The following is a 26,065-nucleotide window of genomic DNA, read 5'->3' on the forward strand; positions in this document are numbered from 1 at the left end:
GTGTCTGAATTATGCAACAGTAACTCGGGCGCAGGTCTGAGTGCCGTAATAGTGCAAGGAGTGGACGAAAGCTCCTAAAATAATACCCGGAGCCCACTGGCCGACTCGAAATAACGCCGATGCGGAATCGCGCATCGAACAGTGCCGCTGCTGGCGTGCTCGCCACACTCACTGACCTATATATGGCTTTATTGTGTAATTCTCTAAATATACAGAGCGTTTAGCCGCACGAGGCGCCGCTAAATAGAAATCTTTGATCTTAACTGCGGCCTCTCCGTCACTCGCTCCATGTAAACGCAGTTTGGTTCTCATTTGAATACTAACCGATCAAACTCGATGTAATTTTGTAGACACGTTCTAGAAACTAATATCTACGTCTGTGGCTTGACAAACTTCCCTAAAAATAATTACTTTTAAAGTTACACGGATTTAAAGATTTGGTTGTAAATTCTGAAGAGTTAAGCTAATGTAAGCTATGTAACTTTGAAGCTGAATATTTTAAATGAAATCTGGAAAACCAAGACATAGATATTAGTTTCTAGAACGTATCTACACTTTGAGTTTAATTGGTTAGCATTCAAATGAGAGCCAAACTACATTTGTTTGGAACACACTACGTATAAACAAACCCCTTTTAAACTTGTAACAAAAAAGCTATAACCGTTTCAGATTGATCTGTTCTGCCCACTGATTTCATATCATTACCTTAACTACAGAACATTTAATTCAGAATTTCATCAACTTACCAATAACGTATATTTTATACCCAATATTTAAAAAAATCATATTTTTCATTTTCCTCGCGGCTAGTCTCATTAAATTCCTTCAACAACGATTAATTCCCGGAACCTTTAACGAGATGACAGCGCAAGTCGCGCATAAGAAATGTCCAAATGGAGTCACCTTAAAATCTCTTAATTTGTCCAGCAAATAGCGACACAGTGACGCTGATCTTACGAATATTGGCCTTATGAAGTACTCGCTATAAGCTCGATTATCTCTTATTCCTGAACGACGGTCAAGCTAATTACGGCCTGAGCCGGTATTTTAAGCGAATTTTGCAAACGTGAAATTCAAAAAAAATATATCGGTGCACTCACAGGAATCAACGATCGGATCAAAAACCGCTTTAAGCCGAATTCAATATCCACAGAGAGAATTTATTGAATGGGTGCTAATTATAAATTATTTCACTTAAAATGTTACACGCGAATGACGCATGAGTTAAACTCGATATCCTCGATGAGAGCAATAAAAGAAAAGATGTTACGTAAATTTCGATAAATCTCAAAACAATAACAAGTATACAATTTCAAAATCGAGATCCGAAGCCGATAGAGAAACAAAAACTAGAACAATAGCTTTAGAGAGGCGCTCATTAACCGAGCCAAGGAACAGCGGAGCGAGCGATGATGTTGTAGTTAATCCTTAAACCACACGCGGTGACGATTACAACGCACCTATTAGTCAAATTAGCTTTATTGTTAAATCACGCGAGACTTGAGCAATCGGCTTATGCGCCGACAATTATGCCACACAATACGATGAGTCAACAAAAATTGCCCATGCGTTTATCAAAACAATGGTATTGATAAGTTAATATAGGAGGTGCGAGACACATAACGAGCGATGTCTAGAATGGCTGCGTCTCGGACGAGCCGAGTGGAATACTTTATAGCGTGAGTCACCCGGTGGAAACGCCATTGTAGACAACTGAAAAAAGGAAAAATTTACTACTCGCATCGATAAGACGTATACTGGCGACGTTTTTTTTAATTGATCCATACGTGCTGCGAATATCCACAATATACGCGACGTGCGAAAGACGCTTCGAGCTGAAAGTGAAACTTTAAAAGTACTTACGAAACATGGTCAGAGGGAAGAATGCGAGATTAGATCTGCTCCGAGAGAGGGCAATGACCGAATTCCGCATTTATACCGCTAATTCATGCACAAGAGTATCTGCATCCTATGTGGCCGAGTACAAGCGCTGAGTCGACTAATACCATTTATATTCACACCAGATTGCGGACATGGCACGAGAAGAATATTTAAACAATCAAATTTATGCGACTAACTTAACTATTATGACAGGAGAAAACGAGCGCGCGGAAAGTGAAGAAACAAGCAAAGAACATGACCTACATTGATGTTTAGAAATATGAAGTCAAAAAATCAAAGTCACGGAAGGGCGTCTTATCTATGGAAATCATAATTACTGCGTGAATGTTTCAATCGGATGGAACTTATCGACAATGCGTTACTTATTGTCGAGCGTTCATGTTCCCGCGGACATGTTATTCTCAAAAGGACCCACCTGAGTAAGAGAGATTTTTATCGGCGCGAGCCCGAATCGAGAGAACGGACGTAATCGATTTCAACATAATATCAAAGCTGACAAGTGATATTCGAGGTCGGAGGCGAAGCGGTGGGCGCCGGATGACTCCGAAATAAAAACACTATGCAAATGAACGAGCATTAATCGCTCGGTGCAATCGAAGCTTCGCAGCTACTGCAAATCGATGAATAAACAAATAGTGCTTAATTAGTGATGCGAAATTTGTTCAGCCGCCTAATTGATGAATTGATACAAAGCTCAAAGATACAAATAAAACCAATACATCCACCAAGTCAAACGCTTGGACAGTGGACTGCAGTTTTTCTAAACTTTTTATGTCAATCAATCCATCAATCAATTCAATTGATTAATGATCTGATTGATCGACATATTCGGATTAAGTTAGAAAAGCAATTGCGGTGGTGTCGTTTTATTTTGTATATTAATATTAATAAGGTCGGTAATGAGCGGTGAAAGGATACTGTTGCATCCTTAGTTCAAAATATTTCATTTCGATCTCCTCAATGTATTAATTATTAAGTTAACTAATGTCCAATGAGTACTCATTGATATATTTTAAATTAAAAGTCTATGGTTAGCCTAGTTAGTAGTTACTTGTATTGCACTGATTGCTAGTGATTAAAGAACTCCTACTCCTTTGAGGGATTTCTTCCCAATTCTGAAGATAATATTTACATTTTCAACAAAAAATAGAAAAAATTTGACAGTAGACGCTTTTGTAACAAAAAAAGACTTATTATCTCCCGTATTTTTACTTCTCGTGAAATAACTTGTGAAATGAATGCATAATACGTAACAAAAAGTCGCCTAGCCGAAAGTAATTTTCAATCTACTTTATAATCCGTATCACACGTCCAAACGAGGGCTCGGAGCGACAAAGCCCCTTTGAGACCAGCTAGATCAAACACCTGCTACTGACGGCGTCTTTATTTTATTTTGTTTGTATGTGAGAAATAATGGGAAAACGCTCAACGTCTTTATAACACGGGTACAGTTAAGTGGACGTCACAATCTCCTAGTAAGGATATTTATGCAGAAATATCTTGCTATACTTCTAAAACACAGTGATATTCAAGTGGTTAAGACTGCCTCCTATTCGAGGGCCGTGGATTTGATCCTGGGCACACACCTATTACTTTTCCGAGTTAAGTGCGTTTTAACAATTAAATATCCCTTGCTTTAACGGTGAAGAAAAATATCGTCACCCTAAATTCCTGAGGTTCTTTATAATGTAATCAAAGTGTGTGAAATCTATAGTGACTGGACGCACTTGGCTAGCGTGGTGGACTATGGCCTAAACCAATCATGCTGAGTAAAACATAGTAGTTCTATCCAGCTAATCTCAGTGAGTCGGTATCTTCTAAAACTGAGTAACTTTTCCTTTTATAAAAGTCAAAATTACGAAAAGTAAATCATCCGATTAGAACAACTCACGTTAGTCTAACATGTTACATGACAAATTGATATCAACGAACAGATCAGACATAGATCACATCTGATAACTAAAGGAAACCATTAATTTTATCTATTTTACCAGAATAACTAAACTTGAAAACATTTGAGACAAGATCAATGCGTCAAGAACAGAATTTTGTGAATGCTTGGAATACCGGATTTTTAAAGAGATTCGATAGACACTATCTGATTTGGAGAAACTAGTGACATTTTACAGTGTCATTAACAGTTTGATAGGAATCAACACGTTAAAGATTTTCCATTATGGCTCCAGTAACGTGGCGTGTTATTCAGAAGGCGCTCATTAAAAAGCTTGTACCGTCTCGATTACTACCGCCACATCCAGAATGAAAGGCCGATTCATTCATAATAACGAATCAATAGTTGCCCACCAAACGGCCCCTATTTTACTTCCGAGTAGGGTTGTCTCGCAATCGGCTTTCGTCGTTCTGTTTAAGCTCTAGTTTCCTAAAGACAACGTTGCCATCGCATGCCGATTTATGTCTCTAAATGACGTCATTAAAACGTCTGTTAAAACAAGATAGCTTGATTTCTTAGCGAGCATTTTTGACACCGTAACGACGTTGTAAGCAACGACATCATTTGTCTTCGTCGTCTACATCGTCATCATCGTCGTAATCGTTGTCTTCATTAACAGATCGTCATCCACTATGGGATAGGTCTCTTGTAGGGATTTTTTAACGACACGGTCTTACATCGCCTGGATACAACTATTCGTCCAACAAATAATTTACATGATCAGGCTGTCCGGCTTAAGTTGTTTTCTATTTAGCTAAAAATATGATGCCTTACGAGTCTTTTGGCTTCATAAGAGGAGGTTGGGGAAGCATTTACGCATATAGTTTCAGATTGAGTATGCTGCGTGGGCCCTGTAGGCGACGCGATTAATCCTTATTTGTTAAAAAAATAGGCTGAAAAACGTACTTCATGTCAAATTTGGAATATATTTAAAAAAAGGCAAAAGACGTTCAAATTTTGTTTACTTCTTCTCTTACGAACAGCCGCTGACAATGGTAGCTCTGTTATAATATTTTCACGAAACATCATGAAATACGTTTTAACGCCTTTACTAAATTACTGAGACTTTCACTATCCTCTACAGGCCCTACTCTTCGCTACAGCGCTACCTCAGATTCGCTAACTCAGTGTCTAACACTGAATGTAAGCCAACAAATTATTTTTTAATCCATTGAAGGTTTTCTACGAATATTTATTTTTATTTCACCATGTGAAGCAGCAATGTAGAACCAACCAACCTCGGTGGCTATCATTCAGTGACAGACACCAAGTTAGCGAATCACCTATCAGGTGAAGTGATAAGTGTGGAGCTCTGAATTGGGTGTGAGTCCGAAGATTCGAAAAAATAATTGGAGAGGTCGGGGGACAACGTCCTCCTAAGGACGCCTCCTCTGAGACTCGGACCACGGCTTAGGTAAACGTTGAGATGGGTGGATTGGTTGGACATGGCTAACCCGTATGAAGTGTTAGAAATCCGGGACCTCGTCTCCGCCAGCGAATTGATTATCCAACTTTTATGGCTAAATGCCGAGCCAAAATAGTACCGAGAACGACTTTTCTATTTTTGGGCCTAGCAGCCCTACTTCCGAGGCGTCGTTCGGAAACCGACAACCGGTTTTGAACGTTAATTACGGACCGATTTAAGACGAGATTACTAGCCAGCTACCGAACGCTTTCGACACCGCCCAGTACAATCATCGCGTTTCATTGATAGATTCTTTCGAATGATTGATTAAAGATCGTAGTCAAATTACATTCGGGTTAGTGTAAATGTTACAACAAAATTGTTTAATGGTGTTTCATCTTCTCTACTTTATATTATAATTTTTTATGGTTTGCCCACGGATGGGGCTGCATTTATTATTACCATAAAACGCGAGAAAAGCATACTTGGGCTGTCTAATAGAAATATGATCTGTAGAAGGTAGGTGGCTGGAAGAAGCTACAAGACCTTCCCTCAAAGTATGTGTGATATGGTTTAATCTTGGGTCGGGGGCCAAAATCTTCTTTGAATCACTGAGCCAGTGAAATAAGTGAAGTATCTATCAAGTAATGCAATTCCAATTTTGATTAAGATTGTTAAAATGGAACCCGTTTGACCCGAATTTCACGCAATGCCAGGGCAAAAAAGCTACTTATTGAAATATTTATCAATAAACGTTCTTTCGAAATCTGTATGTTCTTTTTGGCAGTTAATCATTCATTTTCATGTTCATTATTATATATCGCACAAAATCAAAATTCACCTGTCAATTCCAATTCGCAATCGCTCATTATCATTATCATTATAAATAATTTTGTGAAAGTCGAATTGTGCAAATTGCTCGGACCCGTATTCGTACAACTCAAATCCTCGTAACAGAAATTCAATAAAACTTAAATAGCTATTTACAAATATATCTAAAGAAGGCTATTATTGTCTTGAATACTTGTATATTAAACTCTGTCTATTAATTTATTATACAAACTTATCTAGAACGTGACTATCCCGATAGAAATTCGGTGTCTCTTTGTTTTAAAGAGTTTTACTAACGCCAATTGGATAGCAGGATCTTGACTCTCTCTGACATTAAAATCATATCTGCAGAGGGTTCACTATAACTCGTACCTTGCTGTTATGTTGGCACCATTGCAGTTTACACAATATTTAACCCTAAATTCTAAGGAACAAAGCAAACAAAGCAATGGTGCCAACATGATGGCAGGGGACAAGTTTTAGTGAACGGTCTAAACCGGCGAAATGCATTTTAAGACATCAAATCTGTCATGTCTTTTTACAAGAACTGACAAGTTTGACTTAGCAAATTGCAGTTACAAGAGTTACAAGTTCATTTTGGCAACAGTTCAATCCATCACAGATAGTAATGGTAGATTGAAATTAGACCTTTATTCAGGCATCACAACCATAAAAATTCCTTTTGAAATGCCGTGATTCCGAATCATCAGTATGTCAGTCAACGCCAAACAAGATGTCTCCAATGCCATTCTGATGACAATCATGGATGAAACTTACGACAAAGTAACGTATAACCACCATTTTAGGATTTAAATGTCATAGAGAATCAGGACCTTATACGGGATTTACTCTAACACTTGAAACTACCGTTGCGGGTGGTGAGACATGTGTGGATGAGATAAATGTGCGTGTGAGTACGGTTGCCCTAACGAACTGAGGGGTAAAGGCGACGGACATGGCGGGTGCTGGTGGTACTGCTGCAATGGCGACGGGGCTAGCCCCGGGTGGTGTTCTAGGGGATACTGCGCGTTAGCGTACGCCAATTGCCTCACCTTCATATCGTCGTCTACTACGTTATATGTCAGCTCCGTTTCTTCGAACCCGGTGGCTGCCATTCTCTGCTCGCTCACACTCGGCGGATCAGGGGAGTTGAGGCACGTCTGTATGAGCCTTTTGCCTGAATCTGACGTGATCATAGGCTGAAGTTTCCGCGTCGCGAACGTGTATACGTGGCCAGTCTCCGATGCAACCAATAGCATCACTTGTGTACCCGTCAGAGTGGACAGTTCGTAAGCCTGAAAAAAGAAAGCTACGTTAATTAATCTGATTTATTTCTTATACTATGGCTCTACTAGCATACATGCTCCACGAGTGAACACAATCTTGAGCTCGAGCTATGCTTTAGGAGCCATCTCCACGGGCGAGAAAATTACAACGAGTCCGATCAACTAGCTATCGTCGGGTATAGTATCGCCCTGTAGAGATTGTTCTATAACAGTTGTATCTCTAATTTTGGTGATACGGCGACACTATCGCCGCAATTCTCTCGTCCGTGGAGATGGGGCCTTATCAAGACGCCAACGAGCATGTTCTGCATAAAGCAAAAAGTTTGCTCGTCGAGCATGTATCCGCGTGGGGAGCTTTCGTATTATGTCACAGTGAAATCATTGTTATAAGTAGTTTTTGTGAGCATTTGTACGGAAACCTGTACCAGTTTCAATAAATTTGCATACCTTAGACTGGTTAACATTTAAAATGACGCTTTGGCGTTAATATACATTCAGGATCGTTATCGCAATATCTCGTTTTAGTAGGTCACTTTTTTAGATAGTAACCTATTACAATTCTAAGCTACATTAAGGAGATTAATAGTGACATCAACACTACATGAAGATGTTTAATGCATACTTTAAGTGAAACAAAAAATATTAAATTAAACATTTAAATACCACTTGACATAAACCGATTTGCATAATTTTTTTAATCGATTTGACGATTGGAGTAAATCATCATACAGTATTTGGTTCATGAATCATGATACAAAATAAAACTTATTTATAGTTTGATTGCTTCTCTAAATCTGTTGACTTATCTTTAAAAATTTACGTCCGAAAATTTATTCACCATGGTCGAATTATAATACACGTCTTACTCGCTATTCGAGGAATACATGACAAACAATGAAAAAATTACGATAACGAATATTAGCGTCTAACCGCGGCATCCCTAGTATCTGTCTGTGATCTGTGACGATACAACTATTTTAAGGAAATTAGAGCTTTAGGCATTAGGATATGTAATAGAATCAAATGGGTCGAGTAAAGCTACATCTAAGCTTTCGACCTTTCACCTCTCCCACGCCGGGTAGCTACTTAAGTAAACCTCCGCACAATTTCGGGAGCCAAACGACTTGTATCGTCTCTCACGGCACTCTTTGTATTTGCACCGGGAATTATCACACCCACTAGCGCCACCTACACAATTTAGACCAATTTACATACAAAACTAATCAACCATTTCAAACCTTAGTCCCTTGATATAAGGACTGTATTACAGTCCAGTCTACTTTTGAAAACGTTTGACAAAATTCGGTAGCGTTAGTACTTGGCGCCTAAATTAATGTTAAGCAAAAAGTAAACCTTGGAATAAGTGACTGGGCCACGGCTTCGCATAAGCGACGGTTACATAAGCGGTAACTACGACAGCAAAATGAAACAAGCCACGGTTTTACACACAGCGGAAAGCGTATAAATACGCTTCTGTGTGGAGCCAGTACTGCGTTTTCAATTTCAGGCAGGCGTCCTCCAATCGCACGCGCAATTGAACGCAAACTGTTCTTCCAAACACGTGTTCAAGGAAGGAATTGCATAATGAATCATTTTAACGACCGCAAATACCCGCTCTTTAGTGCCTATGCAAATGTCGAGGCTTCGACGTCACTGGCAGGCGTCAAATGCTATCTACATTTACGCTAGCCTATGAATCGCCTATTTTTCTTTGATTTTATGTAACTTATAGCCTAATATTTGATATATCGTCAATACGGGATCAAACTGAGAGGTCCCTCACTCTAGTTCACTCTGAGATGAGATCGCAATCAACTTGTCATCGAATAAATAATGTTTATGTCACCTGTCACGAAGCTCTCGCATAATAATATATCTCGCATTGTACAAGGTCGTGGCCCTGGGTAGGTACTAAAGATTGGTTTAATCTTTTTGTCGATACTGCGCGTTTTAATTGCATCATTCGTGACAAAGATTTGTTCGGTGTGGTATAATACCTACTTAATTTCTCCGAGCTCAATTGACGTTTATTTTAAATCCATTGAAAGTTTTCCACAAAAAAGTATTTTGTGTCACTCAGTGAAGCAGCAATGTAGAACCAACTAATCTCAAATGAGCTTGGTGGCTATCGTTTTGTGTTGAACACTGAGTTAGCAAATCACACAGCAGATAAGATCGCAATCGACTTGTCATCGAATAAAACATGTTTAAAGTCACCTGTCGCGAAGCTCTCGCATATACTGCAAAGTCGTGGCCCTGGGTAGTAGAGGTTGGTTTAACAGGGCTCTCTCCGTCACTCGTTTCATACAATCGTAGTTCCAATTTCATTTGAATATCAAGCAACCAAAGTCAATGAAATTTTGCAGACATATTCTAGAAACTAATATCTATGTCTGTGGTTTTCCAGATTTCTGTTAAAATATCCGGTTTCAAAGTTACGCGGTCTTAAAAATTTTCATACAAATCTTTGAGCCCCTGTAATTTTAAAACTACATATTTTTAGAAAAATCTAAAACACCACAGACACAGATATTAGTTTCTAGAATATGTCTGTGGACTTTGGTTGCTTAATATTCAAATGAAATTGGAACTACGATTGTATGAAACGAGTGACGGAGAGAGCCCTCTTAAGCTTTTTGTCGTTGCTCGTTTTAAGTGTTGCATCATTCGTGACATGGATTTGTTTGGCGTTGCATAATGGCTACTGAATTTTTAAGCTTATTCTATTTTTTAGTACCAACGGCGACAAACAATTTGTGAGTTTTCGACTGTAGAAATACACAAACAACTTGTAAACAACGTAATACGGATAATAGGTATATTATGTACTTAATTAGGATCACAGTAGGTATACTTAAATAGATATACTTAGATAAATGTCGCATAAATAAAACCCCAATAAATAATAATAGCCCAATAAAAAAAATAAAAAATCTAAAAAAAACCTTACGTCTAGTCTAGTCTATCACCATACTCGGAGTGTTACAGTGTACACCGATCTCAGTAGTGGGCCAATAGATTTAGATGATGAGATTTATTTTAATACTAGCTGACGCCCGCGACTTCATTCAGGTTTTTCGAAATCCCGTGGGAACTCTTTGATTTTCCGGGATAAAAAGTAGCCTATGTACTAATCCAGAATATTATCTATCTCCATTCCTTTCAGCCAAATCCGTCCAGTAGTTTTTGCGTGAAGGAGTAACAAACATACACACACACACACACATACAAACTTTCGCCTTTATAATATTAGTGTGACTACGTATGTATCTGGCGAGAGATTGTGACGAGAGAAAGTTCCTACAACAGATCTATGTCTTGTAGTGGACGTCTATTGAATAATGATGATGATGGCTATGTATCAACTTAGGTATTTAATTAGGTATGGAGGTATTTCATTTAACCAGAGAGACGATAATTGTATGTACATACAAAATAGATACGATGGAATGTAAGAAAATGTAACACTCAAATTAAATCAATACAAGATCCTCTTTCCTGCAATACATAGGTATCCTCTCGTGGACATTAGCATTAATGGTATAGTGCACTGAATCACAATGATTTTAATAAAATTACCGTTTAATTAAACAGGTAAAACCAATGTAATTCCGATAGCAATCAGGCGTTTCCTGTTTTGGTACGCTGAGTAAATAAATAAAATTGCATTTTATTTTCCGAATGTAGGTAAAATAAAATGTTATGTAACCTACTTCTATAGGTAAATCAAAATAAATAAAATGTTTAACCTGACTAACTGACAGTCAACGTAGGTACCTACAGCCTAAACCGCTGGTGCCTCCAGTTTTTTTGGGATTTTTAGGGTGCATTAAAATCAATTGTTTGTTGTGAAAATTCTTTCACTAGTAGAAAGCTACATTACTCCTGCCCGGCTAGCATGGGCAGTAGATAAAAATTATATCCCCGATTATATCCACTGATTTGTATGACATCAGTGGATATAATCGGGGGATATAATTTTTATCTACTGCCCATGCTAGCCGGGCAGAGTAACATAACTATTTTATTTTCATAAAAAATAGAGATCCCTCTGAAAATTGTAATAAGCTACCTGCAAGCTAAATGTAATAAGTTTAGCACAAACTTGAAATAGTGGACTCAGAACACCGACATTCCGAGGATTCTTAATAATAGAGTAGGCGGTGCCTTTTTGTCGATATAGAGTTCAAGTCACTGGTACAGGTCATACATCAAAACCATTGTTAAAATTCTAGATTTCGCCGATTATATTTTACAATGCTCATAATCATAACAAATGTCAGATGCTAAACAAAAATCAGCCAATCAATCACTATTTCTCTCAATTGTGTTTGAGCAAATATTTTTGATAAAACACAGCGATTAAATCTACGAATGTGCGAACAGTATAGAGTCAAGGTTTCTTGTTAACCGACTACGGTTAAACCAAAAAGAAAGGTTATGATTTTAGCAGTCTATGTATGATATCCAACTATTGAAGCCCTCGATTACTTAATACCGAATTTACTTCATTTATTTCGATTACTAAATTACTTAATAATATAAGCACTTACATGAGTAAGTAAGCTTTACAATTTTCACGCCAATATCAATATCGGACACTATATTGTTACCCGATACACAGAAAATGTATCCATCCATCAGCCTGTATGCGTCCACTGCTGGACATAGGCCTTTCCAAGAGCGCGCCACCAAACACGGTCCTCCGCCTTCCTCATCCACCCGCTCCCCGCCACCTTCTTCAGGTCATCGGTCCAGCGGGCAGGAGGTCGTCCCACACTGCGCTTACCGGTACGCGGTCTCCACTCCAGAACACGTCTGCCCCATCGGCCGTCGGTTCTGCGACAGACATGACCTGCCCATTGCCACTTCAGCTTGCTAATCCTTTGAGCTATGTCGGTCGCTTTGGTTCTTCTGCGAATTTCCTCGTTCCGGATTTTATCCCTGAGAGTAATACCCAACATAGCTCGCTCCATAGCGCGCTGAGCGACCTTTAGTTTGTGGACGAGGCCAACTGTCAGTGTCCACGTTTCTGCTCCATACGTCATCACAGGTAGGACGCACTGATTGAAGACCTTAGTCTTAAGGCTCTGCGGTATCGACGATTCGAGGACCTGACGTAGCTTTGAAAATGCTGCCCAGCCCAGCTGAATTCTTCTGTCAGCCTCCTTGTCGAAGTTGTTCCTGCCGAGTTGTATAATCTGGCCGAGGTAGTTATATTCTTGAACAACTTCGATGCTAACATTCCCGACGGTGACGGGTCTTGAGATAGCGTGCTCGTTAAACATTACTTTCGTTTTGTCTATGTTCATCTCAAGACCTACTCGTCTGGAAGAACAGCTAAGCTCGATCAGCATTTCCTCAAGGTCCTGCAGCGATTCAGCCAATAGAACTATGTCGTCCGCAAATCGCAAGTGTGAGATATTTTCGCCATTCACGTTTATGCCTCGACCTTTCCAGTCCAATTCCTTAAACGCGTCTTCTAAGGCACAGGTGAAAAGTTTTGGGGATATTACATCTCCCTGCCTCACACCTCTTCGTATAGGGATTGGATTGGTTTGTTGGTCTTGGACTTGGACGGACATGGTGGCGGAGTCATACAAACATCTCAACACTTGGATATAATGCCAGTCGACTTGGCATCGCTGCAATGAATCCAGAACAGCCCAGGTCTCGATGGAATCGAAGGCTTTCTCGTAGTCCACAAACGCTAGACAGAGGGGTAGATTATACTCTTGAGTCTTCTGTATAATCTGCCGTAGCGTGTGGATGTGGTCTACGGTACTGTAGCCCTGTCGAAACCCCGCCTGCTCCGGAGGCTGAAATTCGTCAAGTCTTCGGGCGAGACGATTCGTAATCACCCTCGAGAACAGCTTATAAATATGGCTTAGAAGTGAGATTGGTCTGTAGTTCTTGAGCAGACTTTTATCTCCTTTTTTGAAAAAGAGCACAGTAACACTTCTACTCCATTTTTCAGGTGTTATGCCAGTTTTGATGACGGTATTAAAGAGGTCTTTAAGCTTGTTGAGAATTGGCTTTCCTCCTGCGCGCAGGAGCTCCGCTGTAATACCGTCATCACCTGGGGCTTTGTTATTCTTCAGCTGCCCGAGAGCTATACTAATCTCGCCTACGTCGATATCCGGGAGGTCATCGGTATAGTGGCGGTATAGGTATCGGTATATAACTTGGATAATATGGAAACTGGAAATGTTTTGGTAATAGAAAATCGCTAAGTTATCACACTAATATTATAAAGGTGAAAGTTTGTGTGAATGGGTGTGTGTGTGTGTGTATGTTTGTTACTCCTCCACGCAAAAACTACTAGTCGGATTTGGCTGTTTAGATGGAGATCTTGGATTAGCACATAGGCTACTTTTTATCCCGGAAAATCAAAGAGTTTCCACGGGATTTCGAAAAACCTAAATCCACGCGGGCGAAGTCGCGGGCATCGGCTAGTGGTAATATAGATGGAGAAGAAAATTGCGCTTTTTAGGGTTCCGTACCTCCAAGCACACCCTTCGTGTGCGAGTCCAACTCGCACTTGACCGGATTTTAATCTTTCGAACGAGGAAAGTATTTTGAGAAATTGCAAGTTCCAACGGAAACTTAAAAACCTATATCAACGCGGATAGAGCCGCGAAAATCTGTTATTTTATAATATTTTGACTTTCAATGCAGATACAAGTGAGACACTTTTGCAAAATTTGCACATAAAGCAACAATGTAGAAGGGACTTGTAGAAAAAACATCGAGTATGATGTCGTATAGTGGTCAAGTAACGTAATTGAATTGAGTGCATTGAAAATACAACTTTAAACTCTAGTTCTTAAGGTCCTAGTCCGCACTTGTCAACGATCGATGAGATGATTGATGATAAAACAGTAATTAGTGCCCGTGTCCGTGATAGCATCGACGGTGAGAGAAGGGGACCTTATGAAGAATGAAATAAGTCTTAATTTTGGAAAATAGTACAGTCGACTTCAGAAACATATAAACTTCAAATATAATTGTATGTTTGTACTTTTATGAACGTCAGAAACTCTCGAATCTTTCCTTCTTTAAAAAAAACTTATAACAAAATAGTGCGTAAAATTATATGTGAAATATTTCATGCAGCGTAAGACAGAATAATTTAAATAAGCCTATAGAAAGTGCAGTCTTACGACAGCACGATCAAGGAATTTCAAATTTCAAATTTCTTTGTAACGATGAAGCGCAACAGATTCGATTAAAGTGAGACCTTTGACCACATGTGTGTGGACTATGTCCAGCAGTGGACTTCCATCGGTTAACAATGATGATGATGATGAAGGATTTTGGAAGTGGATCTATCTGACGCTCACTGTACAATCGCGAGCAATACCGAAAAATGACAATTACAAATGCAACTTTAATGAGTTTAGTTGTTAATATGATTAACGATGATACTTTCTCGGCGGACATTAAAAAATTGCGAGGTATAATACTTTTTGCCTTTTACCGCTACATGGCATCTCCTGATCTGCCTTGATTGAATGCTTGAAATGGCATCCAATTACTGAAGCCCTCGATTGTTGTGGGAACGTTTCTTTTGCAACACTTCATATCGCATATCTTCCTGACACAATTCAACGGCATGAGATCTTGGTTTATGGTCATATGCCATAGTAATGAACATCAACATCATCATCATTATCATTATCAATTGATAGACGCCCACAGTTGGATGTAGGTCAGCTGAGTTCCAGAAGCAGAATTCCCGAGGGATTTTAAAAAAACCTACATTCGTGCGAACGAAGTCGCGGCCTACGGGCATCATGTAATCAAAAATATTTTTCATCTCACTCGCTCGGAAAGGGTCGCTCGAGCTTTTGGATTCCTCGCTACGCTTAGGATTCTATTTTTGAATCTTAAAATCCTTCGCTGGTTTGGAATTCAATACAAACTCTAGCGACAAAATACTTAACGACTTTGCAGCCTTGCATAACAAATAACTATTTCGGGCACAGATTTCCAGTATATCTCAACCTATCGGTTTGGCAGACTTCGTAACATTTGCATGATGCAGGTTTCCTCTTGATGTTTTCCTTCACCGTTTCAGCAAGTAATATTTAATTTGCTAAAACGCCAGAATGTTCTTAAGCGAGCGACGCGCATCTTCTTGAGTTCAAATTCTCGAATATCAATCAACCATTTCGGAAGCCATTCCATAAATTAACACTTTTTACAACTGACCTATAGGCTCCAAGCAGATGTTATCACTCGCATAACTTACAACTTACGCACGTGACAAACTGACAAGTTATCTGGCAGTTACGGGTAAGCAATAAAGTAATTTGTTTATTTTGACTGCATCTGTCAATCAATTTGGACAAATTAAGTATTCCTGCGAGCGCTACTCGCAATTTGCATGAAACTTAATGGCTTTTAAGTACTTTATTCATTTTCCCGTTACGGTGATTGATAATGACTTAATGTGATAATATATAAAAGAAGAAACTGACTGACTAACGTATGGTCAAACTATTGAGATAAGAAACTTTTTGCATTAATTTGTGGAATAAACTCCCATCGGCGGTGTTTCCACTCGATAACAACATGGGCTTATATACAAGGGTCGGACCAACAAATTCCTGAAAGGCCGGCAACGCATCGGCAGTTCCTCTGGTGCAGCAAATGTTCATGGACAGTGGTAATCGCTTAACATCAGGTGACCCGCCTGCTCGTTTGCTCGCTATTTTTTATTTAAAAAAAATGCAACCCTGGTAACGGGTCCCTATTTTTAAATAATCAAAATAGGAGGAGGTTCTCAATTCGTCGGAATCTTTTTTTTTTTTTTGAAGTACGCTCGTAGGTGTCAGAATGCTGCGTGTAAGTAGTAACTAATATAACTTATACATACCTATAAAAATTATACAAACCGTAAACACCCGTAAAATAAAACAATTACTAGGCGATAAATCGGTTAGCGCGCAAAAATTCAGAATAACAGCTGCCAGTCATAAATATCGAAGGTGTGAATTTTACTTTACTGGGTAACATTAATTTGTTATAACTCGGCATGATACTTTTTAAAGGCAATAAACGAAGAGAACCAGTAGTCATAATGATCAAAATTTTAAAACTAACAGAGGTTCAATTAATTAATTAGCCTCGTTTAAATTACGCCACAACTCAAAATACTACGGAACCCGCAAAAAGAAAGTTTTATGACGCGATACAAATGTTGATAATATGTAAGATGTTTCACAGCGATAAAAGGTACCCTAGATAGAACCGTAGAACGGTCTCTACCTCCAGATAGTATCAAAATGTCTATAGGGCTGTGATTTTGGACACTTTGATAACAAACAGAGAGATTCAAAGACCCTTTCATATGATGACGGACAGATGGATATATGGACAAATCTATATATATCAACGTATTTATAGCTCAAACTACTGACTCTAGAATCCTGAAATTTGGCAAATAGGTTCTTTAATTTAACGTAGACCTTCAGATCTTTTTGCAAACGTAAATGTACGTTGAAAAAGTCACAGAAATAAGCTTGCCTGTTCATAGTTAATAGACTAGGCTGCAGGCAATCAGACTTGCTGGCAAGTGATGATGCAGTCTAAGGTTGAAATCTATAGAGCGCACTTTGACTTTACTTAGACTTAAGTTTCAGTTAAAACGAGACAGATTTATGCCAGCGGTATAACGCTGTCTCGTTTTAACCTAATTAAAACCTAATTCCACGCGGACGAAGTCACGGGCATCAGCTAGTAATTAATAAAGAACAAATGAAAGGTGTCATAAGTTATATCTAATATCAATACGAATAGTATCTAACCAGACTCGACACTATGATTAGTTCCCAACACCGCAACTTAATCCGTTAACGAAGAAATTAATTATACGTTCATACCAATGATTGACACGTCTGCTCCCAATGGTTAGTAGTGAGTTTCGTAGGTACAGTGAACTATAAAAAATAAATCAAGAGTAAAAAAATATTTTTTAAACCTTAAACTGCAAATGATTGAAAATGCATTCTGCAATACTTTTAATGTTAATTATTTGGAACGTAGATTACTTACACAATATTTGATATTTCAAATCGGAAAGGCGCCAAAAAAAAGAAGAGCTACACATCATTGACTCATAATTATTTCTCTACGGATGTGATAGAGAAAATTCCAACTGCCAACTATTATGACATAAAGAAATAATATGTACATATAAAATCATACATACTGTGGCTAATTCTGCACACAATCTTTAAGCTAAGTCTAAATCTAGTGCTATCGATTTCCGCAGTGAACATTATAAAAGGGATAGCAATATATATTTTTTTGTCATTTTAGATTTAGATTAGATTGGTCACATTGTCTTCCTGACCGAATTTCGGCCACGACGCGACGGTCAATCTTGGCAGAGGCCAACCATACCTATACGGTTTAAAGATTGTGTAGAATAGAATAAAATAAGCCACAATAAGTCAATAAACATTTATAAAAATTGGTGGTTAGAAATAAGTTTATTTAAAACAATTGTCAATTATTATAATACCTGTTTGATTCAAAAAAATGTAAAGGACTGTACATTTTAAAAAAACCGGTAAGTGGTCCAGTTAAGTTTTTTTTTGAAAAAGTGATTGTAGTATCAGCAGTCATATCAGTAGCAAGAAATCTGAGGAACCCGTTGCACCTGCGCGTGGACAGAATCGCACTCCGAAATCGGAAAGAATTAACAAAATGTGTTTGTTTTACCTATACTGAAAGCTGTAATAATTACGTAAAGATTGACTTTTTAGTAACTGTTATATCTATACATATATTACATAAAAAACTTGACTGACTGACTGACTGACTGATGGATCTATCAACGCACAGCCTAAACCCCTGGGGTTAGGAACATGAGAACTCGCAGGAGGTTCCTTCAGGCCTACTAAATATTTTGGGAAATTTCACCCCTAAAGCGTTTAAATAGAGAGTAAAAGAAAGTTTCATGAAAGTTCGTCATTTTTCAAATTATGTTAATGACAATAATTGGTGTGTAGGCTTTTGGTTGAAAATGAAGAAATTAATGTAATTAAAAATAGTAGCATTCAAAAAGTATCGCACGTCAATCAGCGGTCGATAAAACTTAATATTATTACAGCCGCATGCACAATCACTTTTACAAATTTAATCATCAACTTACGACTTAAGTAGGTCCTTAAGATATGCCTGTCATAATCTATATTGAACGTTGATTATGTCAAAACTCGTATTAAAATCGATTTCAAAACAAGTAACACTGCAGTTATCGAATACAGATATAATAATAATGATTTCAAACAAGATTATCGATATTATTAAGACTATAATAATAAACTGGTCGTTGCTGGCGACTTATTACTTATTTACAACTAGATGACGCCCGCGACTTGGTGTGCATTTAGTTTATTTTTAAATTCCGTGGAAACTGTGAGTTTCCGAGTAAAAAGGGTGGAATATACAATAGGGGTGGCTCTAAAATCAATGTACATAATATATATCCGTGGTGCAAGCTATCTCTGCTTTACCTAACGGCGAAATCGATTAAACTTTGAAACCGAATATTTTAACGGAAATCTGTAAAACCACAGACATAGGTATTAGTTCCTGGAATGTTTCTACAAAATTCCATTGCGTATGATTGGTTAGTGTTCCAATGAGAGACGAACTACGTTTGTATGGAGCGAGTGACGGAGAGACCCCTCTTAATAGAGAAGCCTCAGTAAATAGATGAACCCTAGAAAGTTATGGGCGGCGTTTGCGCGAGGCCCGTAGCGAGCGGGCGATGAAAACGGCACTTTTTGCCGAGATGAGATACAGAACCCGATAGCGAGATAGCTAATAGCTCTATAAACAAGATAATCATCTAGTTAGCTGGGAACCGAGATAAGACGTCTTCGAATAAAAATGTTCAATTTTCTCGGAAATAAAATAACGAACCTTGACGGCCTCCCTGGCGTAGTGGTGAGCGCTGTGGTCTTATTAGTGGGAGGTCCCGCGTTCGATTCCCGGCAGGGGTCTTTTATATAATTTCGGAATTTCATAAGAGACACTAAAAGGACATAAATTATTCGCTACTTACTTCAAACGATTCATAATAATAATCATATTATTTGTGATACCGTTAAACCTACACATATCAGAATAACTTAAAATTTAAAAAACCGCTGACACAAAAACCTCTATAAGAAAACTAGAAGAGAGCTGATAACTTTCAAACGGCTGAACCGATTTTCTTGGATTATAGCTAAGAACACTCTCGATCAAAGCCACCTTTCAAATAAAAAAAAAACTAAATTAGAATCGGTTCATTAGTTTAGGAGCTACGATGCCACAGACACCCCTCTATTTGGGTCGGGGGTTAAAAACAAACAAAAGAACATTAAATACATAATTCGCATGCAAAATGACAGATTTTACAGCCTTATTAAGTGGTACTTCAATGTTTTTCGTGTTTTAAATACCTAATTGGGTATTAATATCAAAAAATTTACAGGACCGTTTTAATTTTAATAAAGCCAAACCTGATTGTGAGCCCGTGTCGAAGTGGTGACATTGATTGCGAGTGCAAATATTTTCACATTTTTACATTGGTCATATTTTGCAACAACAGAGAAAGATTTATTTTGAAATATTTAATACTTATTGATTTAATAATATTCTTGTCCTTGTTTTCATGGTTGGAAGTTGGAACCACTGAATAGATAAGTGGTTGGAACAAATGAGTTACTCGATACTGCGATATGGTGTTATTCAAAGGGAGGATACTCCAATCGATTAAAATCTGACAGCACATTGGCAGTTCCTCTGGTGCTGTAAAAGTTTCAGGGCGAAAAATATTTGCGGGCTTTTCCCTGCTAGGAGGGTGTCCCCAACTTACATAATCTCTATTTAAATTTAATGATGTTCTAACTGACATAAGTGAAACAAAATTAAAAATAAAAGTTTACAGTCAATATGAAGACATTAACAATTTAGCAATAACAGAAATATTATTCGAGCACAAATCGAAGAATCTTAAATGGAGGTTAAAGAACACAAAAGCGTGTCATCACCCAATACAAAAATTTAAGCCAAAAGAAATTTAAAACGGACATCTGACGATGAAAAATGTCAGTCAAATCTTTCATGCGCGAATAACCACTTAAGAATCGGCTTAAAAAAATATAATTTGATCATCAAAAATGTTATAATAATATAATAATCGTTGCAAAATTTGTCTCCGTAATGCAAGGAAAAATCTCTGTGGTCCAAGATATAGGGAGTGTTTCCATTAAAGCGAACACTAGCGGAGCTTTGAAGATACACAGAAGTGTAGAATTGACTTTATTAGATTGCTAATCAGTCTGCTCAGTTCAGAAGCATAGCGGAGATATGTGGATTTCACATAATTTGAGTAATTGGTCTAATTACAACTTATTATACAAAGCGAGATAAAAGGCAAAAGAAGACCTGGCCGTAAACATCCTGGCATAACCTATGCCAGTGGTTTAACATGCGTACAACATCACTGTTTAGGATAGTGAACAAAATCCAGTTAGCTTTAATGATTTCAAACCTCCTATAGAAGGCATAAGAAGAAGAAGACATTTCTTCGTGATAATTTAAGCAATGAAAACAGATAAACTAGGACTCAAACTAGACAGACAAAAATAATTAAGAGAACGGGATTCAGCTATAGCGACAGAGGGAAGAATCTACGAAAGCAAGCCTGGGTCTATGAAGAAATAAAGCTTCATTGACTGATGGCTTTCATGCCATCATCCGTAAAAAGATGGCCTCACTCCTACAGCGCTTTAGTTACCACGGTAGGCTACTTTATTTATTTACTTTGTACTAACATAATTATAAGGAATCATTGTTACTAACACTCTAATTTTGTATATGGACTTATTTGTATATGGTCTGAATAAAAATTATTTATTTATTGATGATGAAGACACTCCGCTCATCTCTACTTCAATGAAAACGCACCCAAAGTAATAGTGAGTCAGATATGAATAAAAAAACATTTGGGACATCGCATTAAGAGATGCGACATTTCTCCGACAAGTGCGACTTGCGACAAGGGACGGGAAAAAATTGCTAATTGCAAGTACAATGGCGCACAAACGCACCGCGCTTCCCACGGCACATCACAGCGCGTGCGTGCCGAACATTTCGAGGGTGCTTGTCTTTTATTGCCAAAAATTAATGCCCGGTAAACAGGCCTTAATTGCAAGTCACTTGTTTAACTCAAACTGAAACACGAAGCGCCGGCCCGACAGCGGTCACTGGGAATGCCATTTCACGAAAAACCAACCAGAAATAGGGAATTAATTTTTTTATATATAAGTGCATCTGATTTATGATGATGTAACATTGCTAATGCCTCATAATCTCGCCTGACTAAAATGTTCCATCAATTTTCTAAGTATTAAATAAAAACAATTATTATGAGACGTATTCTGAAGTGGAGACCGCGTACCAGCAAGCGCAGTGTGGGACGACCTCCAACCCGCTGGACTGTAGCAGGAAGTGGATGGATGAGGAAGGCAGAGAACAGCGTGTGATGGCTCTTCAAGTTTCAAGATTCAAGATTCTTTATTTGCAGAAACATTTTTTACAATCCCTTCTTCTTCCAAAATCTTGGGAAGCCTTATGTCCAGGAGTAAACGCAAACAGGCTAATCGATTGATATAAAAACAATCTAAAATAAATCGATAAATTATGATGATTTTAAAGGAAACAGGATTTACAGATTTATATAATTTTTAATTAAAAGTCTGTAGTATCAAATGGAAGTTTGTGAAAAATAATGAAAAGTTAATGTCATCCAAGCGAATGACAGAGAAAAGACAGTTATTTATAACAAATGATAAACAATGAACAAATAACAAACGGCCCATAATTTTGTAAGAAATGATAAATCAATCCATTTCAATTTTCAATGAAAAATAATGAAAAGTTAATGTCAACCAAGCGAATGACAGAGAAAAGACAGTTATTTATAACAAAAGATAACAATGAACAAATAACAAATGGCCCATAATTTTGTAAGCATTATGGTGTCGAATTGTCGGTATACAGCGTTTTAATTTTATTCGCAAATGTCGAATTTCACCGATCTCGTGTTCCGAGTTGCGCAATATCGTGTAACGATGTTATAGCTCCGCAACGCTGGCATAAACGACTTTATGCCTACAGCAATTTATGGTTTATGGTATCATCAATATGATTTGGTACAGACCTTTTATTTAATAAATAAATTGGATTTTGTTTTTGTTTTCAATATTTTTATGACAGTCAATAAATTATTTTCAAGTATTATAACAATGTTACTAGAAATGAAATTATAATAATTACATATTGTAAAAGATTTTAAATATTTGCACGACGAAAAGTGTCGTAAGTAACTGATTTTTTGTACCCTTTATATCTTTATTTTTAAAACAGAGGCACGTGAAATAATGACAGTCCAGACAAAGCAACAAATATTATAGATCAAGAAAAGTCTTCTTGAAGAACTTGAGGAACTTCTCGCTTTAATTTACACCCTACCTTAAACAATCGTAAACTCACAATGTACATCTATGAAAAATAGCTATCAGATGAAACTCCTACCCTTAGACTAACTTTGCTAACTTATAAATCCCTAAAAGTGTGTGGTTAGAAATAAACACAAAATAGGGGGGAACCCACTTAGGTATAATAATATTGACACAAAACCGTACGACTCTACATCAACTAAAAAAGGAAAACAATAAAATTAAATAGAATATTATAGGTAACGAAACGAAAGACTTGAAGATAATATAATAAATTAAAGTTCATCGATATAATTCCAGTACATTGATTTCTAACGTACATTCAATTTGAGTTGCAGACACCCATTACTACAAACTATTTGAGTAGAAAACACTAATGATATGCAAAGTGCGCTCGAGGCGTTAAATTAAAGTAGTTCAACACAGGTTAAGTTACGGAGCAACTTTGAATACTTATTGCCAGCCGCTACTGGTTGATTACACTTCACTTTGACTATTCTAGTAAAACGAGCAAAGTTCAATTCACATTGACAATGTATTAACAATGTTTAAAGAACGTTAAAGTTAACAAAATATAGTTATACTCTTAGTTCCTTTTCGAAAGATGATTATTTAAAACTCAAAAAACAAAATCTACAAATCATGGAATGACATAATTTATACCTAACTTTAATACACGATTGTTACTTATTAGACAATATAGGCTGATAAAAAGTGATAAACTTATCAAATTAACCATCTGGCTAATAATAACTGAACACCTTACAGGAAATGTTTGATCCCAAAAGTTCCGTGACACCAAAAAATTTATCCAAAGAAATTGTAATTCCTTTTTAATTGTGAAACATTTAAGAAATTCACGTCAATAATGACTCTTTACCGTCTCAATAATTTCGGAAACATTTTAAACAGCGTTAAATTTCCATATTTCTCATGGCCCTTAGTTCGCATCTACTTTCACTGGCGCCTAAAGTGTAAGGCTATTATCATTGGCTTGCGGGGCGCCATTTCTATGGTAATAAGCTAATGTGGACCAATTCTAGTTACATTGTTTCTAAACTATCCGAGATTAGAACCTAAAGTTAGGGATCTTATCACAGACTGTTGTTCGTGTTCTCGTTTTAAATTACTTGTGTGTAAAAGAAGTTGGTTGTAAAAATCTAAACCCTTGATGGGTTGATGATGATGAAACCCTTAATCTTCCTTTAAGAAAGACATAAAAAAGGGGCTTAAAGATTAAACGCCTTACTGGACATTCTGACACTTAGATTTCGCTGGATCAACCTGATATCCCCCGAAAGAGCTGCAATTGAATATAAATATTTAGAATTTTTTCAATTTCAAATGTTTAATGACTCGTTTGGAAGGTCAAAGCCCGCCTTCGGTTGTTGAGCTTGTAAAGAAAAAGTTAATAGTAAACAAACCGGGCTAAATCATAATAGTTATAGTACTTACTCATAACTTTGGAATCAGTACGTCACAGAGTTAAGAACCAAAGCAAAAAAAATGAAGAAAGTAAAATATTGTTTTGATTACAATAAAATGGAGAAATCTTAAGTTAGAAACTAAAATAATAACTTAAGCAGTTAGGTTTTTAACTTAATTAACAATAAATGTAATAACGTGCACTATGAAGAACGATAAATTAGTGCAATTTCGCAGTCACGCCGATGCAATAATATGTAAGTATTACTATTATTCATTACGACTTCTATTTAGAGAATTACAAGCAACTGCGCAGTCCTTCGACTTCCACATACGCATTAATTTCCTTGTTCCTACCTATACTGGGGTGATATAAAAACCTGCATTTGTCCTATATAAAAAAAGCAATCCTAATTGCATATTTATCAATCAAAGCAACAACCAGATGTGCAACATGATATATTTTCTATTATAATCACTGCTATAAAAGAACACGATTACCATCAACACATCATGAATAATGTAAACGAAAAGCTGTAAAATGATCGATTTAATCATTGAAATGAACAATAATAAATGATCGTTCTTTTCAATCGAATCCCGTAAACAAATCAAAGGTAAACGGGCACTGAATTATGGAAACAATACCCACGGCGGCCACTAACGAAACTAACAGTATATATTCAAATACGGCCCTGATCCACACTGATATAGGTCGCGTTGTTGTGGGTTATGAGAATAACGAAGAAATTGAAATAATTTTTGTACCTACCATGAAAGAAAAACTAATAATTTTATACTCTTTTCAATGTTTAATAACTTTTCGCGCCATCGATTTAGAATCAAACATTTAAATATACAAAAAGGTTGCAATATTATCTTTGATTTAAAACTATTTTGGTTCATGTAAAGTTGGTAAAGATTTATTTAAATGATAAGAAAGCTTGGGAATGAGTTGCACAAACAGCTTTGATAGTTCTAGTAAGTATAAGTGATTTTGTAAAGTGGTGATAAAAAAAAAAGAATACCCGGCTGAGTTTGTTGTGGGCTCGTCTCAGAGTTGGGCGCGTTTGGAACCCTCGTAGCTTCAGTTTTAAGTTACCGTAATTAATTATCACCACTACATTTTGACAATCAGAAAGTGTACAATAGTACCCAATTTGAATAAATGACTTTGACTTGTCCAAAATGCTCGATTACCTTTAAAGACTCACAGAGCACGTGTAGTAATAGTAGTACTAAATATTATAGCATCAGGGTCCGAGGAAACCCCAAAAACAGGTTATGAAAGGCCAGGTTGCCATATTTGTGGCGGTTGTCGGCGGATTAATCGTAAATGGTCTAAACGGGCCTTCTGCTCGGCCAAGCGAACTCGCCACGTGGCTTTGTTTGCCAGTAGCTATTTTACGTCATGTTATTCGGAAGGCAAGGATGCACCTGTATTCAATTAAAGGTCGGTGGGTTATTACGTCGTGGGCATGATTCATTTCACACATGGTTAGGACGTCCGCCTGCTAATCAGGTGTTCGATCCCGGGCTCGCTCTTCGAACTTTTCGGAGTTATATGTCCATTTTAGGTAATTATATATCACTTGCTTTAACGGTGAAGGTAAACATCGTGAAGAAACCTGCATGCCTGAACTTCTACGTCCTGTTCTCAAAGGTGTGTGAAGTCTGCCAATCCGTACTTGGTCAGCGCGATAGACTGTGGTTAAAACCCTTCTCATTCTGAGAGGAG

The 26,065-nt window shown here is 37.5% G+C and overlaps 1 protein-coding gene and 2 long non-coding RNA genes across 5 annotated transcripts in view; 1 reads left to right on the plus strand and 2 right to left on the minus strand.

Annotated features, from left to right (window-relative positions):
* The window catches only part of LOC123870431 (serum response factor homolog), a 315,743-nt gene that overhangs the window by 248,496 nt on the left and 41,182 nt on the right, over window positions 1-26,065 (minus strand). For all 3 annotated transcript variants that reach the window (XM_045913742.1, XM_045913741.1, XM_045913740.1), the window contains exon 2: window positions 7,142-7,384. In XM_045913742.1, coding sequence (XP_045769698.1) covers window positions 7,142-7,384 — 243 coding nt within the window. The remainder of the gene's footprint in view (window positions 1-7,141; window positions 7,385-26,065) is intronic.
* LOC123870434 lies at window positions 388-20,932 on the plus strand. Its single transcript, XR_006797077.1, has 3 exons — window positions 388-3,423; window positions 5,592-5,597; window positions 20,917-20,932. It is a non-coding gene; the product is annotated as an uncharacterized LOC123870434 (long non-coding RNA).
* LOC123870432 lies at window positions 13,297-25,229 on the minus strand. Its single transcript, XR_006797075.1, has 3 exons — window positions 25,128-25,229; window positions 24,439-24,454; window positions 13,297-13,307 (listed from the first exon to the last, which is right to left on the minus strand). It is a non-coding gene; the product is annotated as an uncharacterized LOC123870432 (long non-coding RNA).

This window comes from Maniola jurtina, chromosome 12, assembly GCF_905333055.1.
Source record: "Maniola jurtina chromosome 12, ilManJurt1.1, whole genome shotgun sequence".
Taxonomy (NCBI): Eukaryota; Metazoa; Arthropoda; class Insecta; order Lepidoptera; family Nymphalidae; genus Maniola; species Maniola jurtina.